Below are 24,984 nucleotides of genomic sequence, written 5' to 3'. Positions count from 1 at the left end.
CCACATACATATGCACACAATCTCCTGTCCATGTACACATGTGTACATGTGCACGTGCACACATGCACGTGCACACGTGCACACACACACACACACAGAATGGATACATAGATGAAAATTTTAAAAGATATTCTTTGAGGGCTGGAGAGATTAAGAGCATTGGCTGCTCTTTCAGAGGTCCTGAGTTCAATTCCCAGCAACCACATGGTGGCTCCCAGCCATCTGTAATGAGATCTGGTGCCCTCTTCGGGCCTGCACACATACATGCAGGCAGAATAATGTATACACAATAAATAAATCTTAAAAGATATACTTTGATCTTAGTTGGAGGGAAGCAACATTCCTCTTACAGGTCCAGCCTTCATTAGAAAGCAGATACCTAAAAACACTGAAATGACTGATTTTTAGGCAAGGGGAAAGTCTGGAATATTCTATGGCAATTGGATGGATCATCCAAATGCCTTGTTAGTTATACCTGGAATGGAGAGGCAGCTACCCTGTCTCCATGGTCCTCAATACAAATCCCTCTAGCTAGATGAGGTCTGTAATTTGCTGACCAAAGGAAAGCAAGAAAAGCTGCTACTGTCAATATGCCAAGGTGCAGCAAAGTTAGTAATTTATGTATTAAATCAAAATGATGCCAAATTCTTTATAAAAGCTAAAAGAAATTTTCCCTGAACCCTAAGATTCCTAATAAAAACACATTCTTCTAAAATTTTTCTATAATAAAATAATACTATTTACTCATAGAATTATTTGTTCTTCCTCTTAGCAGTGATTTATCACAAGCCAACCTGAATAAAATTTTCATCAAAAGTTAGCTCAAATTTTCTTCCACAGTCATTTCTACTTCTTAAAGCTGACATCTGTAACAAAGAAAAGTATGTCAAAGAGGTCTGTCTGCTGTAGAGCTTAAAGGACATAGAGACACTGAATTTCCAGACAACAAAGTATCAGGCTATTGTTGCATTTATCTTGGGGGAGTTCTGATCTTATGATTAGCACTTCTAATATTCATTCTTACAAAATAAATATTCTACATTCTTACTAGTGGAGCCACACAAGGAGAGAATTTATTTCTTCTTTTTTCTTGCTCCTTTTGATGATATCAGGTGAACAGGGATTTTAAAAAAGAGGAATCTCTCAGACATCACACGTGGAGTGGCCAACAGATGCCTTCAGAAGGGGTGCTTCTTGTTCATACACCAAGTAAAAGTCAGACGTGCATAAGAAAGTAATACATAAAAAGTACTCAAAGTCAAAAGAAAGTGGATAAGGTTTGCAGGAGTTCAATGTTAAGATGCTTCTCTCCACTTCCCACTTGGTTATTTGATATGGTATTTCCTCCAAGTTGTGAGGCTACTAATGATGACATCTTCAATATTCAGCCTAATCTTTGGTCTTGAATCAAAACCTTGTAAAAGAAAGTTCTCAGCTAAGGGGATGTCAGAATATTGGTGAAGCCACAGCTCATCCAAATGCTCAAGAGACTTTGAGGAAACTTTAAACTCTAAAAGCTCATGAATTGAAAAGTTCAAAACATTGTATCATGTGCTATCTGACATATATTGAGCTAGCTAAAGTTCACTTAGGACCTGGTGATATTTCCATATCTGTTATTTATCAGTTCATACCTAGAGAAAAGTTAAATTTGTATGAAACTGGTTTATCTCCCAAGCATCCTCTTCAAATGATGACCTAACATAGGTGGGGATCTCGAAACAGTGCCACCACCCTAGGGTTCAGTCAGTACTCTTTCCTGCCACTGAACTTGGGACTTCACACCTATGTCTCTGTGTTACTGTTTTTTGTGTAATTCAGAGCAAGTGACTTTCTGTCTCAGAGTATTGTTTTCTTAATCTGTGCTTAAGCATCTGGAATGTTCTAGGAAATGAGACTATGTCTGTAATTGTTTGTTGTACTGATAGATAGTAGTTCTCCCATGCATCTTGGCTACTTTGAGGATCACATACTTAGCTAGACTTGCAGTACAAATAAATGCTAAATGTAAATTATGAAGGAGCTACATTTTCTCCATCTGGCCCAGGAGAGTGTCAAGGGGCAATTTAACTTTTTCTAAAATATGACAGAAAAATAGAGGTTGAACCTCTTTGTGAATGTGATTCCTATTGATGACATGAGACAGAGCATAGCTTTTGGGGCAGATGATATTAGCAGGTAAGGTAACACATACCATTTCTAGCTCAACTGATATAGTCTTTCAAGTCCTCACTACTGAGCTTATATTGTTTTTAATTTTATTTAAACATAAACAAGTGAGATGTCTATTACATTATGTAGCAATGATGACGATGAAGATGATAATGGAATTATTGGGGCTTTCATACATTGTCCCTTGGTCAGACTCATTTCCAACACTCGTGTAAATTGTGTGCTTGTCTTTGTCTCAGAAAACAATGCTAAAACCACGAGGACTCAAAGGAGATAAGAAATGGAATCTAGACTTCTGATTACACAGGCTTTTAAAACTTCTCAAACACTTCTTTTCTACTTACATTAGAGAAAATATCTCTACCGGCTTCACAGACATGGGCATGACACACAAGAGTGCCCTGTGAACATCTTTAATGACTGAAGTGTGGGGGAAGGTGCCATTAATGCCTAGCTACAAACCAAGGAACACAACTAGGTGCATTTTGAATCTGGAAGAAAACTCTTCATCAGATCTGACTTCCTAGACTTACTACCTACACATTTTATTCCATAAGTTAGATATAACATATCTCTTCTTCACAGAATATTTTATGTTAGAGGTGAAAGTTTAAAACCTCTAAAGGCTTTGTTTTTTATATAAACAGTATATTTAACAGTTGCTTAAAATAATTCAGGTCTTTAATGAATAGTAAGTGTGGTCAGTGAGATAACATATAAAGATAACTAATTGCAAACTATGTTAACTATATAAAGGCATAAGAGAAGCATTTTAGAGAGTTGCCTTTTCGTTGCCAGCAGCTTTGGTTATTCATCACCAGTTGCCTGGGCTCTGCCGCGTTGTAGTCCCCAACTAACACCCAAGACGCTGTATTAATTATGAAGCTGTTGGCCTTGCTTGTTTCTTACTGGCTAGCTCTGACTTAAGTATTTATCCCATAATTGTTAATCTAAGTATTTCTCTTACTGGAGAAGTTTCTGGGCTTCTTATCCCTATGGCAGTTACATCTTGACTCTCTGTGTTTTTCCTACCCAGAGTCCTCCTCGACTCCTAGTCCCACCTATCTTCCTTCCCTATTGGCCAACAGTGCTTATTGACATATACACAGGACTTCCCCAACAAAGCATAACAAAAAATACTTAAAAGTTCAGAGTAGAGAGTCCCATGTTCTGGAGAAAAAATATACCATGGACAGCAGGTCTTCTGAGGGCAATGATTGCTGAAACACATAATTCTTTAGGGCAAGTAATAGGTTACATGTTTGATCCACGAAAAGAGGAAAAGTAGGTGACTCTATTCTGAGGCAGGTCTGGCTTACTAATATAAAAAAGCTTAAAAAATCATAACACATGCATAGTTAGGCTCATGTTAGAAAACAGAATGAATATGTGTATCACTTGAAATCTCAGAAGTGGATGGCAACAGAAGTTGTAACTCAAGACTTCCTACTGCAATCTTGGCTTACTGTTTCACAAAAGTGCAATGTTTCTATATGGGAAAAAGAGTGCCTAGGGAGTTGCTGGTTTTATCTTGATGAAAAACAATGCTTCTGATATTTATATGTAATAAGCAAGACTATGTTGGCTGACAATATTGTTTTCTGAAAATAGTATGAATCTTAATGAAACAGTGATATTGGTAATTTGTTACAATTACATAGGACAGACTACAGCATTTTAGAGCCTCAAATTTCACTGTATTAGAGGCTGGAAAAAATCCATCTCTCCTCTCTCAGGACAGAAATAAAAACCAAAGGAGTGAAAACAATTCTGTGATTTAATGAAACAGAACATAGAATTTACCACATAGAACAAAGTCTTTATGGTTGTCCTAGCAGAAATAAGTCTATTTAATTAGAAATGTGCTAGTGAATGCATGCAAGTAGAGCTAATGAAAGATTCCAACCTGGAAAAACATAGATCTGTGTTCCAATGGTGGATTGCACAATTCAAATTTCCAGTAACTTTCAAAGAATTTCAACCATGTCAGACTGGCTTGATTTCCCATTAATATATTCATGTAAATTATGCTTTAACTTGCACATGCTAGACCTATGACAGGAAACACTGAGTCAAATGAAGCAGCTGTTGCTTCATTAATGTGTGAGAGGGTTGATGGGCCAGGCATGTTATGGAAAGGGTAGATCTAAGAAAGGAGCACCGAGAAACAGCAATTTCAGTTAAAACCCAACTTCTAACACTCACCCTGAGAAGGAAACTGCTACTTCACAAAGTAACTGCTGGAGTGAACCCTTTATTCAAGATTTTTGCTATTGTCATCATTTTAAAACTTCTGTTGGTCACATATATATTTGTCAAGTCCAATCAGCTATTTAGAGAACTGGGTAGTAATTTGTCTTTTTCTTTCTGTCAAAGAAACTTATTTCAAAATCTAACATGAATACATGCTTAGTTATGGATATCTAGTGAATTAGAATACATGTTTAATTTGTGTGTTCTCTGTACTTAGAGCCACCGGATGACTGAGAGTAACTTTTGGGTCTCTGAACATTTTCACACAAGTTGAACACAGGGCACTTACTGGTTCTCCCGTCCTTAGGTTGGTGGAAGGAGATACCATGTAACATGCACAGATCAACACTCACCCACCCACCCAGCACAGCAGCAACTCAGAGTCAGCACCAAAGCAAGCTGACAAAAAAGCAGAAATGATGGCCTTTTATCAGACCATTCCAAAATCTCATATGTCTGTTCTGCAGCAGCTCTCTGAGTGCAGCTGTTTCTATCATTGCGATTAAGGAGCCAGCCTGTGTTAGCTGAAATATTGTACAATTTGAATTCTCACCCCTTTTCCTTCTCAGTTCCACATAACCACTCTCCACCTAAATAAAGACAGAGGAAAGAATGTTTTTGTCCCTCACCACCTTTTCGTCATTACTACCAGCCGTTGATATGTCCTTAAGGTTAGAAGTTGATTGGATAAAAAACAACAACAAAAAAGGCAGAATTAAGATGGTACAATTTAATCCCCCCCCCACCACCACATACAACTAGCTTTAGAGATCATTCAGTTTCTGGCATTGATAGATCTTCCCCAGACAATGAAAAAGGTCAGTCATATTCTGAAAGTAATCACCAAGAGGAGGTCGCCTCCAACATGGTCCTCAGCACTGAACAGCTCAGTGCTCTTAAGCTTTGGATTCCTCTTGTACTTTTACACTAACACATCAGTGAAATAGGGAGTGCGCTCTCAGGAACAATGGTGGGAACAAAAAAAATGATCACATGAAGTGACACTCATGACATTTCTTAAGGGAAAAGTGCTTGGATTCGTTTGCTGTCAGAGTTCCCAGCCATGGGATGGCATTGTTTAAAAAATGAGATCACCAGCTTCTTGGGACTGAAATGTTTTGTATGTGTTGTTGTTTGCAGTGCATGCCAAGACATTCATGAGCACCAGAGCCAAGCTTGCAAGCTAATTAAATATATATATATATATATATATATGTGTGTGTGTGTGTGTGTGTGTGTGTGTGTGTGTGTGTGTGTGTGTGTGTTTAAACAGCCTAATAAGGAGCATTGGAAATCTTCAAGATGAGCGAATATCTTATAACTTCTTCCGCAGGTGCGAGGATAGCTACAAGCCATGGACTTTCTGTCCTGCTTCTTGTTTGTGGCTTTGTGAAGGGTGCTTTGCTTTAATCTAAAGTGCTGACTTTTTTCCAATATCACTTTCTCTTCTTAAAGCAAAGAGCAAATCGCCTGTAAAATCTACGGAGCGGACAGCAAAGTTGACCCTAAACTCCAAGCACCATTCTGCACCCCTGTACTCTAGTTACCTACCCAAGGAGCATCAGCTTCCGGAAGCATAAGTGAAGAGGCTATCACACGCTTTATTGATAGTATTTTCTTTGGGAAGTTGCTGATCTTTTATTTGAAGAGATGTGAAGCGATAGGACATTTTCTAATAACAAGATATTTTTTTCTTTTCTTTCAACAAATAAAATCTGCATTTCACTGACTGCTCAGGAATTGACCTGAAAGTCATCAGTGTAATAAATATTTCCATGGATTCCACTAATTTCCTATCAAGGGATACCTAATCTGAAAGAAGCAGACAAAGATGGAAAACTTAAGAAATACAAACTATCTTCAAACATCACCCCAGCCCAAGCTGGGAAACAAAAAACATAAAACAAAATGCTGGACACTGCAAATCAACAACAGGAAACTTTATTTTACATAAGGAAGAATAAAGAATCATTTTAACTTCTTTCCCCTGACCCTCCCATGGAATTTTTCTTGGAGTTTCCCTTCTTTTCCTTGATTGCCGTTCTTGTTCTGGGGTAGCAAGTGCCAATTATGGCCAATCCTAGTCAATCCTGGGAGATTTATATTCATACATATTGAGTGTGCTATATTTCAATGTATTTTAATTCATTTTGCAATTTCTGTATATGCAAATCTGGCAAATTCTGTAAATTGCTTACAGTATGTGTGATATGACTTCAAGGTAGATAGATATGACACTCATGCAAGCTGACTTTCTTCATTATATATACAAATATATACATGAGCAAATACTAGGCCACCTACTTCTTTTCCTAAAGCACTATTTTCCACTTGAATCTCATGTATTATGTGAAGCTTGTAGTGTGTTTCTTTGTTCAACTGGTTTGACAGCTACAGTTTGTCTCTATTGTTCTCTGCTTTCTCCTGGAACAAGCATATTTAAATTGTATATGTCTCTGATAAATGAATTAATTTTGCTATGTGTATTCCATGTGGGAGTTTGCTGTGTTCTTTTATATGTGTGTTTATTGAGGTTTGGGAATTTCAAGTCTGAAGAATGCACATCCTGGTTTTGACAGATCTCCTCATGTTACCAATATTCTATCTCAGAAAAAGAGGGAAAACTGAAGAAGACATTTTGACTTCTCAGGTTCCTGGAAGAGCATGTCACACTCAAACTAAATAACACTGCTTCCTTTGTTCTTCAAGAATTTTTGTAGCTTTGCCATTCTGTTATTTGCTGCTAATTATATTTTAAAGTCTACTAATTAAAATTTAAAATGTGATTCTTGGCTGAATACAATATGCAAGTGATTGCAAAGCCCATACTGAAAAAGACACGTGTTCAGTCTTCAGTCATTAATTATAATTTTAAATATTCCATTGTTATTTTTGACCTTATGGTATTTTGCTTAGACGTGTTCTAAATAAGTGTCTCCAGCAAAGAAAGATAAAACAATTAATACATTCCCTCTTACAAAATAAATAGTTATGATTTGAGAAAGACGACATCCAGTTAGTCTTCCAGAGAGATTATTTTATTTACTTCCATTATAAATTCAGAACACCATCTATTTAGGAATAATCCGTTCCCAGCTGAAGGTCCTAAATTGAAGGTTGAAGACCATAAATACCTTTGATTTTTAAGGTAAAGGGCTGGACATTGCCATTCACTTATAAGCAATGCGTAAATTTTCATAACATTCTTAACATTCTCTTTTAAGAAATATTGCTTCATGCTAAATTTCTCCTTGCTATTTTTCCTGTTTCATTTGATTATTTCATTCTAATGAGAAAAATAAAGGTTTAATTGTGATAATTTATTAACATACAAATGTATTTTCTTTCAAAGTTAAATATGTTGTATAAAATGATGATAGGTAAATATTGCCTGTTAAGTTTGTGTTAAGGCATATATTAATATATCGATTTAAAAAGTCAACAGAGATGGGAAAAATCATCATGCATTATATTTCTACTCAATGTCCAGTTAACGATATCAACCAATTCTACAGTAGGCCAAACTTGTACCCATATCAGTAATGTTCATCATGCTTGTAATAAAAGAGCACATGCTAGTTTGGGAAGAATGCTCACTAGATTCATTGTATCAGTGTCCAAAGTAATAAAGACCTACTTATCACTGTGTGACCAAAGTTCAGCCCACTTTGAAAATGGAATATGCCATACTACTGTTCGTTCCAAACTCACAAAGAGGATGGAACTTTAAACATTAAACATTAGAGCAGAAAATAAAGATATCAAAGAGACCTTCCAAACACTTGCTCACTATATTGTATTCTATTGGAATTACAAGTTTTTTATGTAGCCATGGCTATGGAGGTGAATACAAATGCAAAAGTAAAGTATCTGGCTTTCCCAATCTTGTTTCCAAGGATATATAGTATTTTTATAAGATAGAGCTATAAAAAGCTGAAATTACTTACCCGAGTTTAAGTCAAATACTTTATTTCTTAAAGACTTAAAGACAGTTAACAAAGCAAAGGAAGCAAATGAAAATGCTCCTGAACAAAATAAGATAACTGAATTCTCTAAAACAGAAACTGTAATCTGAGTTAGTAAGTAAGATTCATGGAGTCTAAGAACCAGCCCCGTTTACAGTCAGCCCTCCATGTCCTTAAGCAGTGCATTGTAGCAACTATCTGCATGGTGTTTGTGCTGTATGAGACATAACAATTAGAGATGATTTAACATGCAGGAGGCTATGTGTATCATGTTCAGATACCATGTCATTTTATCCAAGAGACCTGAGTACTCACATGTTATGATAGCCAATGACTTCCTTGTACAGCCATCTATCTGCAGATGCTAGGGAGAGAGTTGTACATGTATGATTCTGTTGATATGCATTTTATGGAGATAGTCCTTAGCATGCATTACTTCTGAAAAGTAACTTAATTGTGGTTTCCTCTGAGAAAGAAATATATAAATGATTTTGAGAATCTAAGAAGTCCTCATTACCATGTGTTTGACGTGGTTTACCTAAAGTTCTTAGAAACAAAAATGCATTCATATAAATATATTAGTATACACATATACAAACATATTTGGCAAATAAAACATATATTTTTAAGTCTAGAAAATTTTTAAAATTTATTATGCATGGGATGGAATAATAGATACAGAGTAATATTTGTTGACTTTTTACAACAGATGTTATTAATAATAATAATAATAATAAAAATGAAAGGAATGGTGGCACTTTGCTGTAACTACAGGACTCAGGAGATTGGAATAGGATAATCATGAGTTCGAATTCAACCTGTCTGCATAGTGAAACCTTGAATCATTAAAAAAATAAAACATGCTAGCTTAATTTTGCAAAAAAAAACCCACAGAGATATTATTCCTATTTTAATCCTACATAGGAAATAAAATATTAACAGTAGTGTTAATTTGTATAAAAATAATCACAAAAGATAAAAAGCAATCTATCTTGAGATAATACATACACTGTTTATGTGTCTTAGAATTAAGACTGTGAAGCTAAAAGCCATGAGTGCTCTAAGATTCAAGTATTTATACCAAGCAATTTTATTTTTAGAATTGCTCATTAGTAAAGAGAGCTCTCTGTCATTCAGGAAATGTCAGCCATAAAGTAGATAAGGTCTTTCACTCTATGTAGTGAGAGACAAGAGAAAAGCATTCAGAAGCAATAAAATATGTGAGCTGCCAATAAATTCCATGAAGACCCAATAGGAGGAGATAAAGGAGAATGACTGAGAAGTCACGGGAGGTTGCTCTGGGGGTGGGGTCATACAATTTAAATGAAAAAAAGGAATTTGTGAGATGTGTCCTCAGTGAGAGGGAACAGCCCATGACAATCTCAGAGCAAACCTCAGGTAGAGCTGTTCAAGGGCTAGTCAGTGAGCATGGGCACACAGAGAAGGAGAGGCAGGGGAGGGACCTGAGAGAGAGACTGAAGCAGGATTACACAAGGATCTTCAGAACGTACTGAGCCCAGGGAACAGAGAAGAGCTAGAGCTTGCAAAGATCCCACTTATCTGCTCTCAGAAGACAGGGTTTTTCTGCCATCCTGAAGCTTATTCACAGTTTATTGCATTAGCAATACTCTTTGGGACAACACTACAGTTTCCAAATTGTTTGTATTTGTGTGGGTGTTTGGTTGTGTTCAAGTATCCATGTTGAGGACAGAGGTGAATGCTGGTGTCATGGTCTCTCACAGTCTTCCTCAGTCCCTTGAGACAGGGTTTCTCACTGAACCTGGAACATGAAAGGAAGACAGAAGGTCCCAGGAATCCTCCCATCTCCTTTGTTTACAGGCATTCTTAGACACACCCACCACTGTGCAGCACATGATTTTACCCACTGAATCATCTCTCCAGTCCCAAACTGGTTACACTTTTATACTGATATTGTGAGAATTCAGGAGCTGTGAGATATTAACATGTTTTGATGCTAATATATAATTGATACTTTGCAGGGACAAGACAGGAGATTGAAAAAATAATTGGAACTGTTTGGAATGTAGTAATGAAGTAGTTACTGTAACTGCATTCATGATTTAAAATAAAAGCATGGGTACATTTGTCTCTCTCTAGCTTAAATTACCTGTTATCAACCATACTTTGAAAATAGTACATGGAACACTCCCAAACAATTGATGAGTTTTGAAGTGTATATTATTCTGAGTAGTATAATAAACTATCCATCACTCTCTGAATCAATCTTTTATTCAAGAACTACATACTATATACCCATTAGGTACTAAGTAGCCATCCTATTTAGCAGATGCATTGTGGTGGCAATATTCTGGCACTTATGTTCAACTAACTACTGTCACAAGTGAAGTGATGATAGCTATTCAGTTATGAAAAAGAGAAGCTGTGAAATGCTTGCTTTAAGTAAAAAGATGAAAGGTCTCAACTGCATCAAAGATAAGTACAAGTAGGAAAAAGAAGTAGATAGAATATTCTGTGCTAACTGTGGTATCAGGGTTTTAGAATATATCTCCCTCTGCAACAAATAAGAGGGGAGGGAATACCTTAGTCTCTAATGGAATGGGCAGACAGATTGGAAAAACAAACACTCATAGACATTTATTGGAAAGACTGTTTCTTAAAAGGTAGAAAGAAGAAAATTTATTATACCCCATGTCCATGCATACATATGCCCACAAGTTTTTTTTTAAATATCAGAAATTAAGATCTAAGAGTTCTCCACAATAAAAATCACAGAAGACAACAGACTAAATGGCAAGGAGTTTTGAGCGCTAACAAGGTATGCATGCCTAGAAGCTGAGGAAAGAAGATCACAAGTTCATGGCATGCTGAAACTTGAAAATGAAAACCTTGTCCAAACAAACAAAAATGATTACAGTGTTTTCAAGAGGAATTTTGTCTGGAAACCATCTTACACTGTATTATATTTTCACTGTCAAAACAATAAAATCATTCTGAGGTATACAAGGTTCTTTGGAAAATAAGATGTTTAAACTCTTTTAAGATTTATTTTTCATTTTAATTCTGTGTGTGTGTGTGTGTGTGTGTGTGTGTGTACATATAAGTGACGATGCCCGGGAAAGGCAGATGAGGTCTTTGGACCTTCTGGAGCTTGAGTTACAGGTGGTTATCAGCTGCCCAACATGGGTACTGAGATCCAAACCTAGGTCTTCTGTATTATCACTACACACCCTGAACTCTTGAGTCACGATGCCAGCCTCAGATGGGTGGACACTTACAAGCAATGCTTCCCTTTGAGCCACAACTGCAGTAACAATGAAACATGAAGTTATAAGTCAATAATATAAACTGTATGCCATAGGAAATTTGAATTTGTGTTGAATATAAAGAATAATAAGGTATTTTATTATATTTCAGTATATATGAATGGATTTACAAAATAATACTACTTCTTTGTTCATGCATTTTAGTATATTCAGTTTTCTTCTGTTTTATTCGTGTCAACTACTACACATTAATTTGACTTTACAGAATATACTTTACAAAACAATCACAGGTATATTTCAACCCAAAGAACAATTAAATCCCAAGTATAATCTAAAGTCACATTATGTTATATAAAAAAAATTGGACAGTCAAGATGAACCACAGACAAGAAAATGCTCTCTGTCCTCTGCTGATGATTGTAACCACAGTCAGCTTTTTTTCATGCCTACAGTCTTTGTGTTTATTCTGGGTTCTGTTCCCAGCTACTAAGTTAATATAGTTGGCAGCAGACTTTTCCTCTAAGATTTAAGGAGCACTTGAGTGAGCAGTACCACAGCACTGAATCCGGCTTCCATCCTGCATCTGTTGCCCAAAGGAATAGATAGAGGATTGCTTGTGGAAGCCTGAATGAACCATAAGGATACCTTTCTTGAATCCTCACCTGATTTCCATGACAGAAAAAAATCTCCATTCCTTGAAAGTAGATGTCTAAACACTATAATAAAGTCATAGTCCACCACCAAAGTCATCATAAAGTCATAGCCCTTCTCAATTCCACCACCAAAATCATCCTAAAGTAATAACCTCACCCAAGTCCATCACCAAAATCATTTCATGGGCCTAGAAAATCATATGGAACAAAGTACTAATCCTAAAGATATTTTATGACCCTCCTAACATGAATATTTTGGTTAGCCTTACTTCAAATTCAAGTTTTTGTTTTTTGTTCATTTGCTTCTTTTTTGCTTTTTTGTTTGTTTTTTTAAGAAAAATGCCATAAAAAAGGGAAATGCCTGTATCTTACTGGGTTCTCAGACTAAGGCTCAGAGCTACTATTACATTCTATGGACTCTGGGGCCCTCTATTTAGCAACTTGGGAGATATGTAAGAGTTGTTACAGGACTGATAAGGCCACTGTGTCTACAATCATTACCCCACCTTGTAACACACAATTGAAATGTGTAGCTTTAGAAATGGAAAAATGCCCTTCCCTGACAATGAGTTTGATGACCACCTTATAAGCCATCCTAGAGCCTTCATCCAGTTATGCTGGAAGGAGACTTCCTGTTCTCTATCTGCCCTTATCTGGAGAATGTCCCTAGTCCCTGCACCTTATCTGAAAGCTTTCTCTAAGCCTGGATTCCTGGTTTATCTTTAGCATGACACTTGGCACAGTTCCCTGCTAGAAGCATCCCTAACTATACACATGATAACTAAGATTTATACTAGAAGCTTTGCTATAGGATCCTACTGCCACATAGAAGCCCTATGATATGAGCATGTCACAATGCAAATTAGGTGATGCCCCAGATACTGCCCTAAGCTTTTATATCCATTCCCCTTTGTTTCAGGAATAAAGTAGAGTTGTAACACTTAAATCCCCTGAGAGCTGTCTCTGACTAACAAACCACCCTGCCCTGCTCACTCAATTCGGGCCCCTCCCCATTCAATAACAGTAGCTGGCAATCCTGAGGAAGAAGCAGAGCCACAGGTTCATTTGTGAGACTAATGTTACTTAGGTAGAAAATTTGACAATGACAGTGTGAAAGAAATGGGAATCAACAATCCACTATAGCTCATGACTACAGGTGCTAAATCCCATAGAAAAGTAACAAAAATCAGCAAAATATAATACATCATATGAAGTAAACATGGTGCACACTAGAAGAGTAAATTGGAAAAGTCACCATGTCACTCTCAGTAGTCTTAGAGAATATTGCCCCAGAGTAGACATAAGAGGACTTGTTTCTGATGAATTTACTTAGCAAGTTCAGGAACATGTATAGAAGAAGAAGAAGAAGAAGAAGAAGAAGAAGAAGAAGAAGAAGAAGAAGAAGAAGAAGAAGAAGAAGAAGAAGAAGAAAAAGAAGGTATTTTACCCCATGGTAAACATCAGATAGTGTAAGTTCCATCGACCTTGTACAGAGTATGGCAAGCCCTGTGCAGTTTCCTAGACTACATTCAGCAAAAGAATTGCAGACTTGGACAGCTGCAGAGTTTGCACACAATGAACTGCTAAGGTAGATATGGGACATGAAAGTTCCTACTACAACAATCATTCCCACAACCAAAGAGATAAACAGACATATATTGCAGGGAATGAAAACACACATTAGATGAAATTAGGTATTTGTTCTTGATTAGACACTTGTCCTTTACAAACAAAAAAATGAAGAACATGACAATGATGTTCAGTTCCCATATCTATGGTAAGCAATTATTTAATGAATGTGGGAACAACAGACCTTGGCCAGAGGCCCACTTATCAGCCTGGGAACAGGCAGCTAAAAGACAATGTTTACTAAAACAAGTTTACTAGCAACAATACAGTGCCCAAGGCAATAAATTCCTGATAAGGGCTGGCCCACAGAAACACCCTAGTCTTTACCTTTTCCAAAGACTAACTGCCTCTTTCTGACCCACCCACCACTGTCTCTGGTGTCAGGGTATATAATAATCAGCCAGGGTAGGAATAAAGGAGAGCCTTCTTGAGGAGCATTCTGGAAGCCACTGACAGATCTCTGGGTCATCAATACCAACACTTGCCACATTCTCGGATACAGGCTGTGCAGGAGACGCAGCAAATGAACTGCAGTCAAAATAAACACAGAGGACCAATATAGGAGAGCATGCAAACAATAAGTTTGTTTACCAAAGAGAAACTGGAAAGCAAAAATAAATAGACAGACAGATAGATAACAAGGGTTACGTACAACATAAATTATGGATGAATCTTAATGACATCTTGACTGTTTAAAACAATAAAGAAATATACAGCCGAAGGGTCCAGGAACCAGAAGAGCCAGGGAGACCAGGGGAGCAGGTGTTCTGGTGGCATCAGGTACAACAGCCCCTGCTTCTGGGCCTGTGTTCCAGTGCCTGGGGATCGCCTGGGAACTGCATAGAGCTTCCAATCCCGGTGGGAGGCAGACACCCCAGACTCCAGGACTTCTCTCCCACCAACAAGACCAGGAAACCAGAGGAGCCAGGGAGACCAGGGGAGAAGCTGTTCCAGTGGCTGGATCAGGTACAATAGGATCCAGCAAAGGGTCCAGGGGACCAGGTGGGAGGCTAAGCGCCCCAGATTCATGTTCTTCTTCTCCACCCATGGGACCAGAATGAGGACAAGGAATAGAAGAACTACCAAATTATTGGACTTGCTAGCATCAAAAGGGAACTCTGGTCCCCTAACCACCAGACCAGTAAGGGGCTCTATCTGCAACCAATAGAAGAAGAGATGGGAAAGAGAAAATACAAAAACACACTCAGCAACAGAAAAACAATATGATACCAACAGATTCTAGAGACTCCACACCAGCAAGACTCCAACATTCCAATGCAAATGAAGCAGAAGAGAATGACCTTAAAACCACTTTCATGAAAATGATAGAGGCCCTAAAAGAGGATATAGGAAAATCTCTCAAAGAAATTGAAGAAAAAACAATCCAAAAAATGCAAGAAATGGAATAAAAAACTAACCAAAAAAATGCAAGAAATGGAAGAAAAATAAACCAAAAAAGGCAGGAAATGTAAGAAGAAACATACCAAAAAAAGGCAGGAAATGGAAGAAGAAACAAAGCAAAAAATGCAAGAAATGGAAGAAAAAGCAAACCAAAAAAAATGCAAGAAATGGAAGAAAGAACAAAACAGAAAATTCATAAAAGGGAACAAATGGACAAAAAGATAAACCAAAAATTGCAAGAAACAATGCAAGAGTTGAAAACTGAAATGGAGACAATGAAAAACAACACAATCTGAAGAAAGGCAGGAAATAGAAAAGCTGGGCAAATGGTCAGGTACTACCAATACAAGCATTACCAACAGAATAGAAGAGATGGAAGAGAGAATCTCAACTGTTGAAGATACACTAGGAGAAATAGATTCATCAACAAAAGAAAACCATAAGTCCAATAAATCCTTAACACAAAACATCCAGGAAATATGGGATACCATGAAAAGACCAAACCTAAGAATAATAGGTATAGAAGAAGAAGAAAACCAACTCAAAGGGGCAGAAAACATATTCAACAAAATGATAGAAGAAAACTTTCCCAACCTTAAGAAAGACATACCAATGAAGGTACAAGAAGCTTACAGAACACCAAATAGAGTGGACCACAAAAAAAGTCCCCTCGCCACATAATAATCAAGACCCAAAATATACAGAATAAAGAAATAATATTAAGAGCAGCTAAGGAAAAAGGCCAAGTAACATATAAAGGTAGACCAGTCAGAATTACAACTGACTTCTCCATGGAAACCCTGAAAGCCAGAAGGTCCTGGATAGATATTCTACCAACACTAAGAAACCATGGATGCCAGCCCAGACTACTATACCCAGCAAAGCTCTCAATCACTATAAATGGAGAAAACAAGATATTCCATGACAAAACTAGATTCAAGCAATATGTATAAACTAACCCAGCCCTACAGAAAGTTTTGGAAGGAAAAATCCAACCCAAGGAAGTTACCTACAACCAGAAAAAGATAGGCATTAGAGAATCTCCCTCTACCAACAGCCAAAAGAATAAAGGGGTGAAATTCCACACATAATTCTACTAACAACAACCATTGCAAATCGAAGAAGGATGAGCAATCAATGGTCATTAATATCCCTCAACATTAATGGCCTTAACTCACCCATAAAAAGACACAGGCTAGCAAAATGGATTCGAAGACACAACCCTTCCTTCTGCTGCATACAAGAAATATACCTCACGCTCAAAGACAGACATTACCTGAGAGTTAAAGGTTGGGAAAAAATTTCCAATCAAATGGACCCAAGAAATGAGCAGGGGTAACAATCCTAATATCTAACAAACTAGATTTTAAAATAAAATCAATCAAAAGAGATGAAGGAGGTCATTACATACTCATCACAGGTGAAATCCACCAATATAAAGTGTCTATCCTGAACATCTATGCCTTTACAAAGGCATCCACATTCGTAAAAGAAACATTACTAAAACTTAAATCACATATAAAGCCCCACACACTTATAGTGGGAGATTTCAACACACCACTCTCACCACTAGACAGGAATACCCAGACAGAAACTCAGCAAAGAAGCAAAGGGTCTAATAGAAGTAATGGCCCAACTGGGATTAACAGATATCTATAGAACATTTCGTCCACATAAAAAAGAATATACCTTCTTCTCACCACCACAAGAAAACTTCTCAAAAATCGACCACACACTTGGCAACATATCAAACCTCAGCAGCTACAAAAAAATTGGAATAACACCATGCATCTTATCAGACCACCATGGTTTAAAATTAGAATTCAACAACAACACAAATTGCAAAAACACCTACAAACTCGTGGAAATTGAATAATGCATAACCGCACCATTCCTGGGTCAAAGAAGAAATTAAAAAAAAAAGAAATTAAAGATTTCCTAGAATTCAATCAGAATGAAGATACAACATACCCAAACCTATGGGACACTTTGAAAGCAGTGCTACAAGGGAAGTTCATAGCACTAAGTGCCCACATAAAGAAACTGGAGAATAGTTATACTATAGAATTAACAGCACAGCTGAAAGCTCTAGGACACAAAGAAACAAACTCCCCCAGGAGGAGTAGATGCCAGGAAATAATCAAATTGAGGGCTAAATCAATACAGTAGAAACTAGGAAAACAATACAAAGAATCAATGCAACGAAGAGTTGGTTCTTTGAGAAAATCAACAAGATAGACAAACCTTTGTCCAAACATACCAAACAGCAGAGAGTGAACATGCAAATTAACAAATTCAGAAATGAAAATGGGGACATAACAACGAACTCTGAGGAAATCTGGAGAATCATCAGGTCATACTTTGAAAACCTGTACTCCACAAAATTTGAAAATTTAAAGGAAATGGATGACTTCCTGGACAGCTATCACTTGTCAAAACTAAATCAAGAACAGATAAGCAATTTAAATAGACCTATCACCCCTATGGAAATAGAAGCAGTCATCAAAAGTCTCCCAAACAAAAAAAGCCCAGGTCCAGATGGCATCAGTGCACAATTCTATCAGAAATTCAAAGAACAGCTTATACCAATTCTTCTCAAAGTATTCCACGCAATAGAAGCAGAAGGGTCTTTGCCAAACTCTTCCTATGAGGATTCAATAACCTTGATCCCCAAGCCACACAAAGACACAACTAAGAAAGAGAAATTCAGACCAATATCCCTCATGAACATTGATGCAAAAATACTCAATAAAATACTGGCAAATCGGATCCAAGAACACATCAAAACAATCATTCACCACGATCAAGTAGGTTTCATCCTAGGGATGCAGGGATAGTTCAACATATGAAAATCCATCAGCGTAATCTACCATATAAACAAGCTCAAAAGCAAAAATCACATGATCATGTCACTAGATACTGAAAAAGCCTTTGACAAAATCCAGCACCCCTTCATGATAAAGATCTTGGAGAGATCTGGGATAACAGGAACATACTTAAACATAATAAAAGCTATATACAGTAAACCAACAGCCAACATCAAACTAAATGGACAGAAACTCAACGCAATTCCTCTAAAATCAGGAACAAAACAAGGCTGTCCACGCTCTCCATACCTTTTCAACATGGGACTTGAAGTTCTAGCCATTGCCATTGGACAACAAAGTGGGATCAAGGAGATACAAATTGGAAAGGAAGAGGTCAAACTTTCACTGTTTGCAGATGATATGATAGTTTACATCAGTGACCCAAAGAACTCTACCAGGGAACTCTTACAGCTGATTAACACCTTCAGCAAAGTGGCAGGCTACAAGATCAACTCAAGAAAATCAGTAGCCCTACTATATACAGATGATAAAAGGGCTGAAAAAGAAATCAGAGAAACATCACCCTTTACAATTGCCACAAACAACATAAAATACCTTGGGGTAATGCTAACCAAACAAGTGAAAGACCTGTATCGCAAGAACTTTGAATCTTTAAAGAAAGAAATTAAAGAAGCCCTCAGAAAATGGAAAGATCTCCCATGCTCTTGGATAGGTAGGATCAATGTAGTAAAAACGGCAATCCTGCCAAAAGCAATCTACAGATTCAATGCAATCCCCATTAAAATTCCAGCACAATTCTTCACAGACCTTGAAAGAACAAGAATAAATTTTGTATGGAAAAACAAAAGTCCCAGGATAAACAAAAACAACTCTGTTCAACAAGGCAACGTCCGGAGGCATCACCATCCCTGACCTCAAGCTCTATTATAGAGCTATAGTCCTGAAAACAGCTTGGTATTGACACAAAAATAGACACGTAGACTAATGGAATCGAATTGAAAACCTGGATATTAACCCACACATGTATGAACATCTGATCTTTGAGAAAGAAGCTAAAAATATACAATGGAATAAAGAAAGCATCTTCAACAAATGGTGCTGGCATAACTGGAGGCTGGCATGGAGAAGAATGCGGATCGATCCATGTTTATCGCCATGCACAAAACTTAGGTCCAAAAGGATCAAAGACCTCATAAATCCAGCCACACTGAACCTCTTAGAAGAGAAAGTGGGTGGTACAGGAGACAGCTTCCTGAACATAACACCACTAGCACAAACAGTGAGATCAACAATTAATAAATGGGACCTCCTGAAACTGAGAAGCTTCTGTAAGGCAAAGGACACAGTCACCAAGACAAAAAGGCAGCCCACAGAATGGGAAAATATATTCACTAATCCCACATCTGACAGAGGGTTGATCTCCAAAATTTACAAAGAACTCAAGAAGCAAGTCTCCAAAACACCAAAGGATCCAATTAAAAAGTGGGCTGCAGAACTAAATAGAGAATTTTCAATAGAGGAGTCTAAAATGAATGAGAGGCACTTGAGAAAGTGCTCAACATCCTTAGCCATCCGGGAAATGCAAATCAAAACAACTCTGAGATACTATCTCACTCCTGTCAGAATTGCTAAAATCAAAAACACCAACTACAATTTATGCTGGAAAGGATGTGGTGAAAGGGGAACACTCCTCCATTGCTGGTGGGAGTGCTAACTGGTTCAGCCACTTTGGAAATCAGTATGGAGATTCCTCAGAAAAATGGGAATAAACCTACCACAAGACCCAGCAACTCCACTCTTAGACATATATCCAAAAGATGCCCATTCATACAACAAAGATGTCTGTTCCACTATGTTCATAGCAGCATTATTTGTAATAGCCAGAACTTGGAAGCAACCTAGATGTCCCTCCACCGAAGAGTGGATAGAGAAAATGTGGTACATTTACACAATGGAGTACTATTCAGCAGAATAAAAACAATGGAAACCTGAGATTTTTCAGGCAAATGGATGACAATAGAAGAAACCATCCTGAGTGAGGTAACCCAGTCAAAAAAGAGAAACATGGCATGTACTCTCTCATACATGGATTTTAGACATAGATCTTGGGAGTGCCAGCCTACAATCCCATGGCCAGAGAGTCTGGGAAACAGAAACTTCATTCAGTGGCTGATGGAATAAGAGGCAGACTCCCTAGGTTAAGTACTGAGCTGAACTCAAGAAAGCCAGTAACAGAGAGGGAGGACTGATGACCAAAGGGATTAAGACTGGGCTGGTTTAACCCCCAGAAACAGCTGACCTGACAAAGGTTAACTTTTGAATCCCAGGCATCTTCCTGGGAATCCAGCATGGGACTGATCAAGACTCCCTAAATGTGGGTGTCAGTGATGAGGCCTAGGTAATCTGGGACTGATCAAGACCCCCTGAATGTGGGTGTCAGTGAGGAGGCCTAGGTAATCTATTGAGCCTTGGGCAGCAGATCACTATTATCCCAAGTATACACACGGACTTTGGACTCCCATCCAACAATGTGAGGTGCACTCTCACCCTGAACTCTTGGGGTAGGGTCTAAGCCCTGCCCTGTATGAAATGACAGACTGTGGACACCCCCATGGAGGGCCTCACCCTCCCTGAGGAAATGAGGGAATAATGGGGGGTTGGGGGGAGGGCACCGGAGGAGGGGAGGGAAAAGGCGAGGGACCTGGAACTGACTTGTGAAGCAACCTTTTTTCTAATCTAAATTTAAACTTAAAGATAATAAAAGAAATATACATATTCTGGTATAATTTACAGATTTCTGGATATTTTATCTCGATCTCCCCTCTCCCTCTATCCTCGCTCTCACTCTCCCTTCTCTCTCCCTCTCCTCTCTCTCTTTCTCCTCTCTGTCTGTCTGTCTGTCTGTCTGTCTCTCTCTCTCTCTCTCTCTCTCTCTCTCTATATATATATATATATATATATATATATATATATATATGAGTTTGTGGGTATATATACATATGCACACCAGATTCCTGCTTTCATTTTTTTTAATAAAAGTGAATTAGACTGAGGAGTTTGGTCCATGTACTAAATGCATATACTAACCATGCATTTTAGCTTCTGTAGTTTTACTTCTTGCTACCTTTTCTTTCTAACTGAAGTGTGTCAACCAGGATATGAGTTTTGTGCACAAAATACAAAGAATGAAGGCTCAGGGCTTCATGAATTGGTAAAGTTTCCTGTGTAGTCACTGGTCAGAGAAAAGATATCTACTCCACTTTAAGTTTGTCCATTGAGAGTTCTCTGTTGGAATTATTTCTCAACCACAGTGCAGATCTTAAATTTTAGGTAACAGTTCAAATTCAAAGGTGAATTAAAGATAAAACTCCCCATCAATACAAAAATCAACATCAGCATATTTTAAAATGTAATTTAGGATACAAATAAAATCACCCCATTTATTTAAACAATGGGCAAATGATTATAATTTTAGGAAACATAAATAGCCATGAATATGAAAATGTTCAATATCATTAAAAAATAAACCAACTACAACTAGATTATGATGGATAAGTGTTTGTTTTCTTCCATGTTCTAATTCCAGTATGAGATCATGAAGTCAGAGGCCTATGAGTGGGGTTAGTGACCAATATATAGGAGACCTGAAAGAGTATATTCTTCTCTTTCCTCCATAGACCTCCATGCCAGATTCCCCCACACACTGTGAGGGTGTAGTAAGAAGATAGCCTTGTCTGACCCAGTAAGCAACCCTCCAAAACATCTTCAGTGCCATTCCCTTCAGAACTATGAGAGGTAAACACTTATGGTTAGAATCATCCAGTCTGGCATTCTTAGCAGCCCATATGGAGTGAGAAAAGACTATGTTTGCTTTGCATATAGAAATTCAAATTTCAGAAAAATAGAAATTCTCAAGTATTTTGGTAAAAATTGAGGAAATTACATGATATTGCTATCCAGGAATGTTAAAGGGAACCTGTTAAGTATAATAGAAAAAATAGTAATAAAAAGAGGCCAAAATAATGAAATGTGTTATAGAAAATCTCAAGGAGCAAATACAAGACAAATTTTATCAAGCAATTAATAAAACAGGCACAATTTCTTGTGGGAACAAAAGACCTTGGCCAGAGGCCCACTTCCCCATCAGCCTGGGAGCAGGCAGCTATAAGACAAAGTTTACTAAAAACATGTTTACTAAAAGCATGTTTACTGAAAGCAATCCAGTGCCCTAAGAAATGTTTACTGGAGCAATAAGTTCCCGATAAGGGCTGCTCACTGGAACACCCTGGCTTTGATCTTTCCAATGGCTAGCTGCCTCTTCCTGAGTGCCCCCCTTCCCCCCTGCCTCTGGGGTCAAGAGCATGGAACCAGCCAGGGGTAAGAGAGGGAGGGAAGCTTTTCTTGAGGGAAGCCTTTCTTGGGAAGTTTTCTTGAGCCTTCTTGGGGCCTGCTTAAAGTTTTCTTTGCACTGGTCTCTGTGTTATCAATCCCAACACCCTCCACACAGCGGGCATGTGTAGAGGGCGTGGCAATTTCTAGCAATATAATATAATCAAGAAGAAAGTGGATGAAAATAAAAATGTTTTTAAATCGATGAGATGAAACACACATATCATAAAATTATGCAATTATATACCATGATGACCTACAATAGATTCTATGGTGTGAGGAGATCAATACTAGAGATCCAGTGAACTTTTTTTCACCTGATAGGGAGACATGCCTGTATTGAGAGATAAGACTCAGTCTTTCAGCCTACACATTTGTATTATTTAAGACTAGGAAATATTTTAATAAGGTTAACATATAGTGATCCTTTTTACAGATAAGACATGGAACTCATATAGTTAAAAATTCACCAAACACACACACACACACACACACACACACACATCTTAATTTGAATTTCAAACTGTCATAAAGGCAAAAGAAATATGCCTTATGCTGACATTTAAACATTATGAACACTTTCATTCAGCTTAGAAACCAATCCAAGATCACCAATACTATTTAAAATATAATAGTTAACCTGATCATTGAACCAGTACAAATGACAAAAATAAGAAAAACAAAAACAACTAGAAAGAATATAATTATCACAAGGTCAAGTGAGTATAGGTGACAGACAAGAAACATAAGATAAATTGACAACTTCTAAGACCAGTAGATGTCTATATGGGGAAAAATAAAATATTAATATGTCAAGCATGACTTTTCTCTGTTAAAGAAACATAATGAAAATGAAAATGTGTACAAAAATAAGCAACAATAATAATTCCAACAGTAAAAGTTACCCAAAGCTCCTCAGAGAATGTCATGAGTTGCTTCCTCAGCTCTCAGAGGGAGAATCAGAATATTTCCAGGACTGCAGCCTCTGAGAGTCTATACATCTTCTGGTAAGTGGTCCGACTCTCATGCTCATATACTAGGTGGATTCACTGGATTTAAAAATAAAGCCATGAATTGGTGGGTAGGAGTGCTGAATGGATAGAGGAAGATATGGAATTGGAAGGAATAAGGAGCAGATTTTATCAATGTAAATTTCATAAAAGCATGAAATTCTCAAATAATAGAAAAGAATAAAAATAGCAAGAAATATGCCAGATGTGAAGGAGAAAATTCACACCACAAAATAGTATTAGTCACTGGAAAATTGTTCAGAATGAGTCCTTATTCAGACAGCATTCCTTCTCATAGCCACATACTGTGAAATGCATTCTAGCTTGTTAGGGGAGGGGGAACAGATGTGGAAATTTTGTCAACTTAAATTTGATCTTGGAGAAGAAATGAAGTACAAGATAGAAAGGTATAAAGATTGTTGAAAGAATAATCATGAAAACAATGTGACAGTGGTCCAGTATCCACATACAGGAACCTGGATGCCCAGAAGAGCAGGACAGGCAAAAATCAAAGCAAGCACAACCTTGACCAGAACCAGGGAAATGAAACAGAGGATCCACCAAACAGACAAATGATCTCATTTTCGAACATCCCCACCCAGCACAATACCTATACCTCTTCTTATCTGCCAGTGATTTCCACTATCTAGCTGATTTCCATTACCCTAGCACCCTTTTCCCTTAGGAGCTATTGCCTTTTTATATAATACTAGTTCAAGATAGCAGGTCAACACTATCCCTGGCTGCCCATATCTTGTTCCCATTTTTGCACTCTCTCTCCTTTTTCTCCTTCCCTCACCTCCTTTTTTTCCTTTCTCTTTCCGCACACCCATTCTTCTTGCTATTCCATCTCCCAAAGTCCTGAAGCTGATGTTGATTACCATATCTTATACATATATTTACCCCTTTTGTAGTTTGACCATTAATAGAACTCCACATCTCTACTTCAGTTTTCGCCCTTCACCCACTAACAACCTAACATCTAGTCTCACCATGATTGCTTACATGTTCTTACATTTTCCTTCTGACTCATTCTAACAGAACATTCACTACTCTCTGGGCCCCTTTGCTACCTAAACCAATTTGGTACTTAACAATGTCGGTACTTGTACTCACTTATCTAAGGGGGTTAACTGCTGAGTAGTGATTATTGCTGCAGAAAATATTCAATCATTAAGGATTAATGTGTGATAGATCCTGGTGTGTGGGACACTAAACTAATATATAAAAACACAGCATTTGTTTTCTCAACATGGAAAATACATCCACTGAACAAAGAGAACCTGAATTACATAACAAGTCTTAAATAACTAGAGGAGTAACAAACTGCTTTTATTTTTGTTTTTCTTTTATCATTTTTTATTTTAATTTTAAATAGCTTGTTTTACATGTCAATCCCAGTTCCCTCTCCCTTCCCTTATGCTGCGCTCCCTTCCCCC

General features: G+C 37.5%; 1 protein-coding gene across 3 annotated transcripts in view; it reads left to right on the top strand.

The window, feature by feature from the left end:
• The window catches only part of Vstm2a (V-set and transmembrane domain containing 2A), a 74,696-nt gene that overhangs the window by 19,133 nt on the left and 30,579 nt on the right, over positions 1-24,984 (top strand). The window contains exon 5 of one of the 3 annotated variants that reach the window (XM_013124297.3): positions 5,881-11,370. The exons of 1 other annotated variant lie outside the window; for it this stretch is intronic. In XM_013124297.3, coding sequence (XP_012979751.1) covers positions 5,881-6,005 — 125 coding nt within the window. In that variant the 3' untranslated portion in view covers positions 6,006-11,370. Of the gene's footprint in view, positions 1-5,758; positions 11,371-24,984 lie in introns of those variants that run through there. One more of the 3 variants, XM_005084847.4, reaches the window with a different exon arrangement.

This window comes from Mesocricetus auratus, unplaced genomic scaffold (genome assembly GCF_017639785.1).
Source record: "Mesocricetus auratus isolate SY011 unplaced genomic scaffold, BCM_Maur_2.0 Super-Scaffold_100006, whole genome shotgun sequence".
Lineage (NCBI taxonomy): Eukaryota > Metazoa > Chordata > Mammalia > Rodentia > Cricetidae > Mesocricetus > Mesocricetus auratus.
Note: the sequence above shows the minus strand (reverse complement) of the source record. Positions and strands in the feature narration are given on the sequence as shown.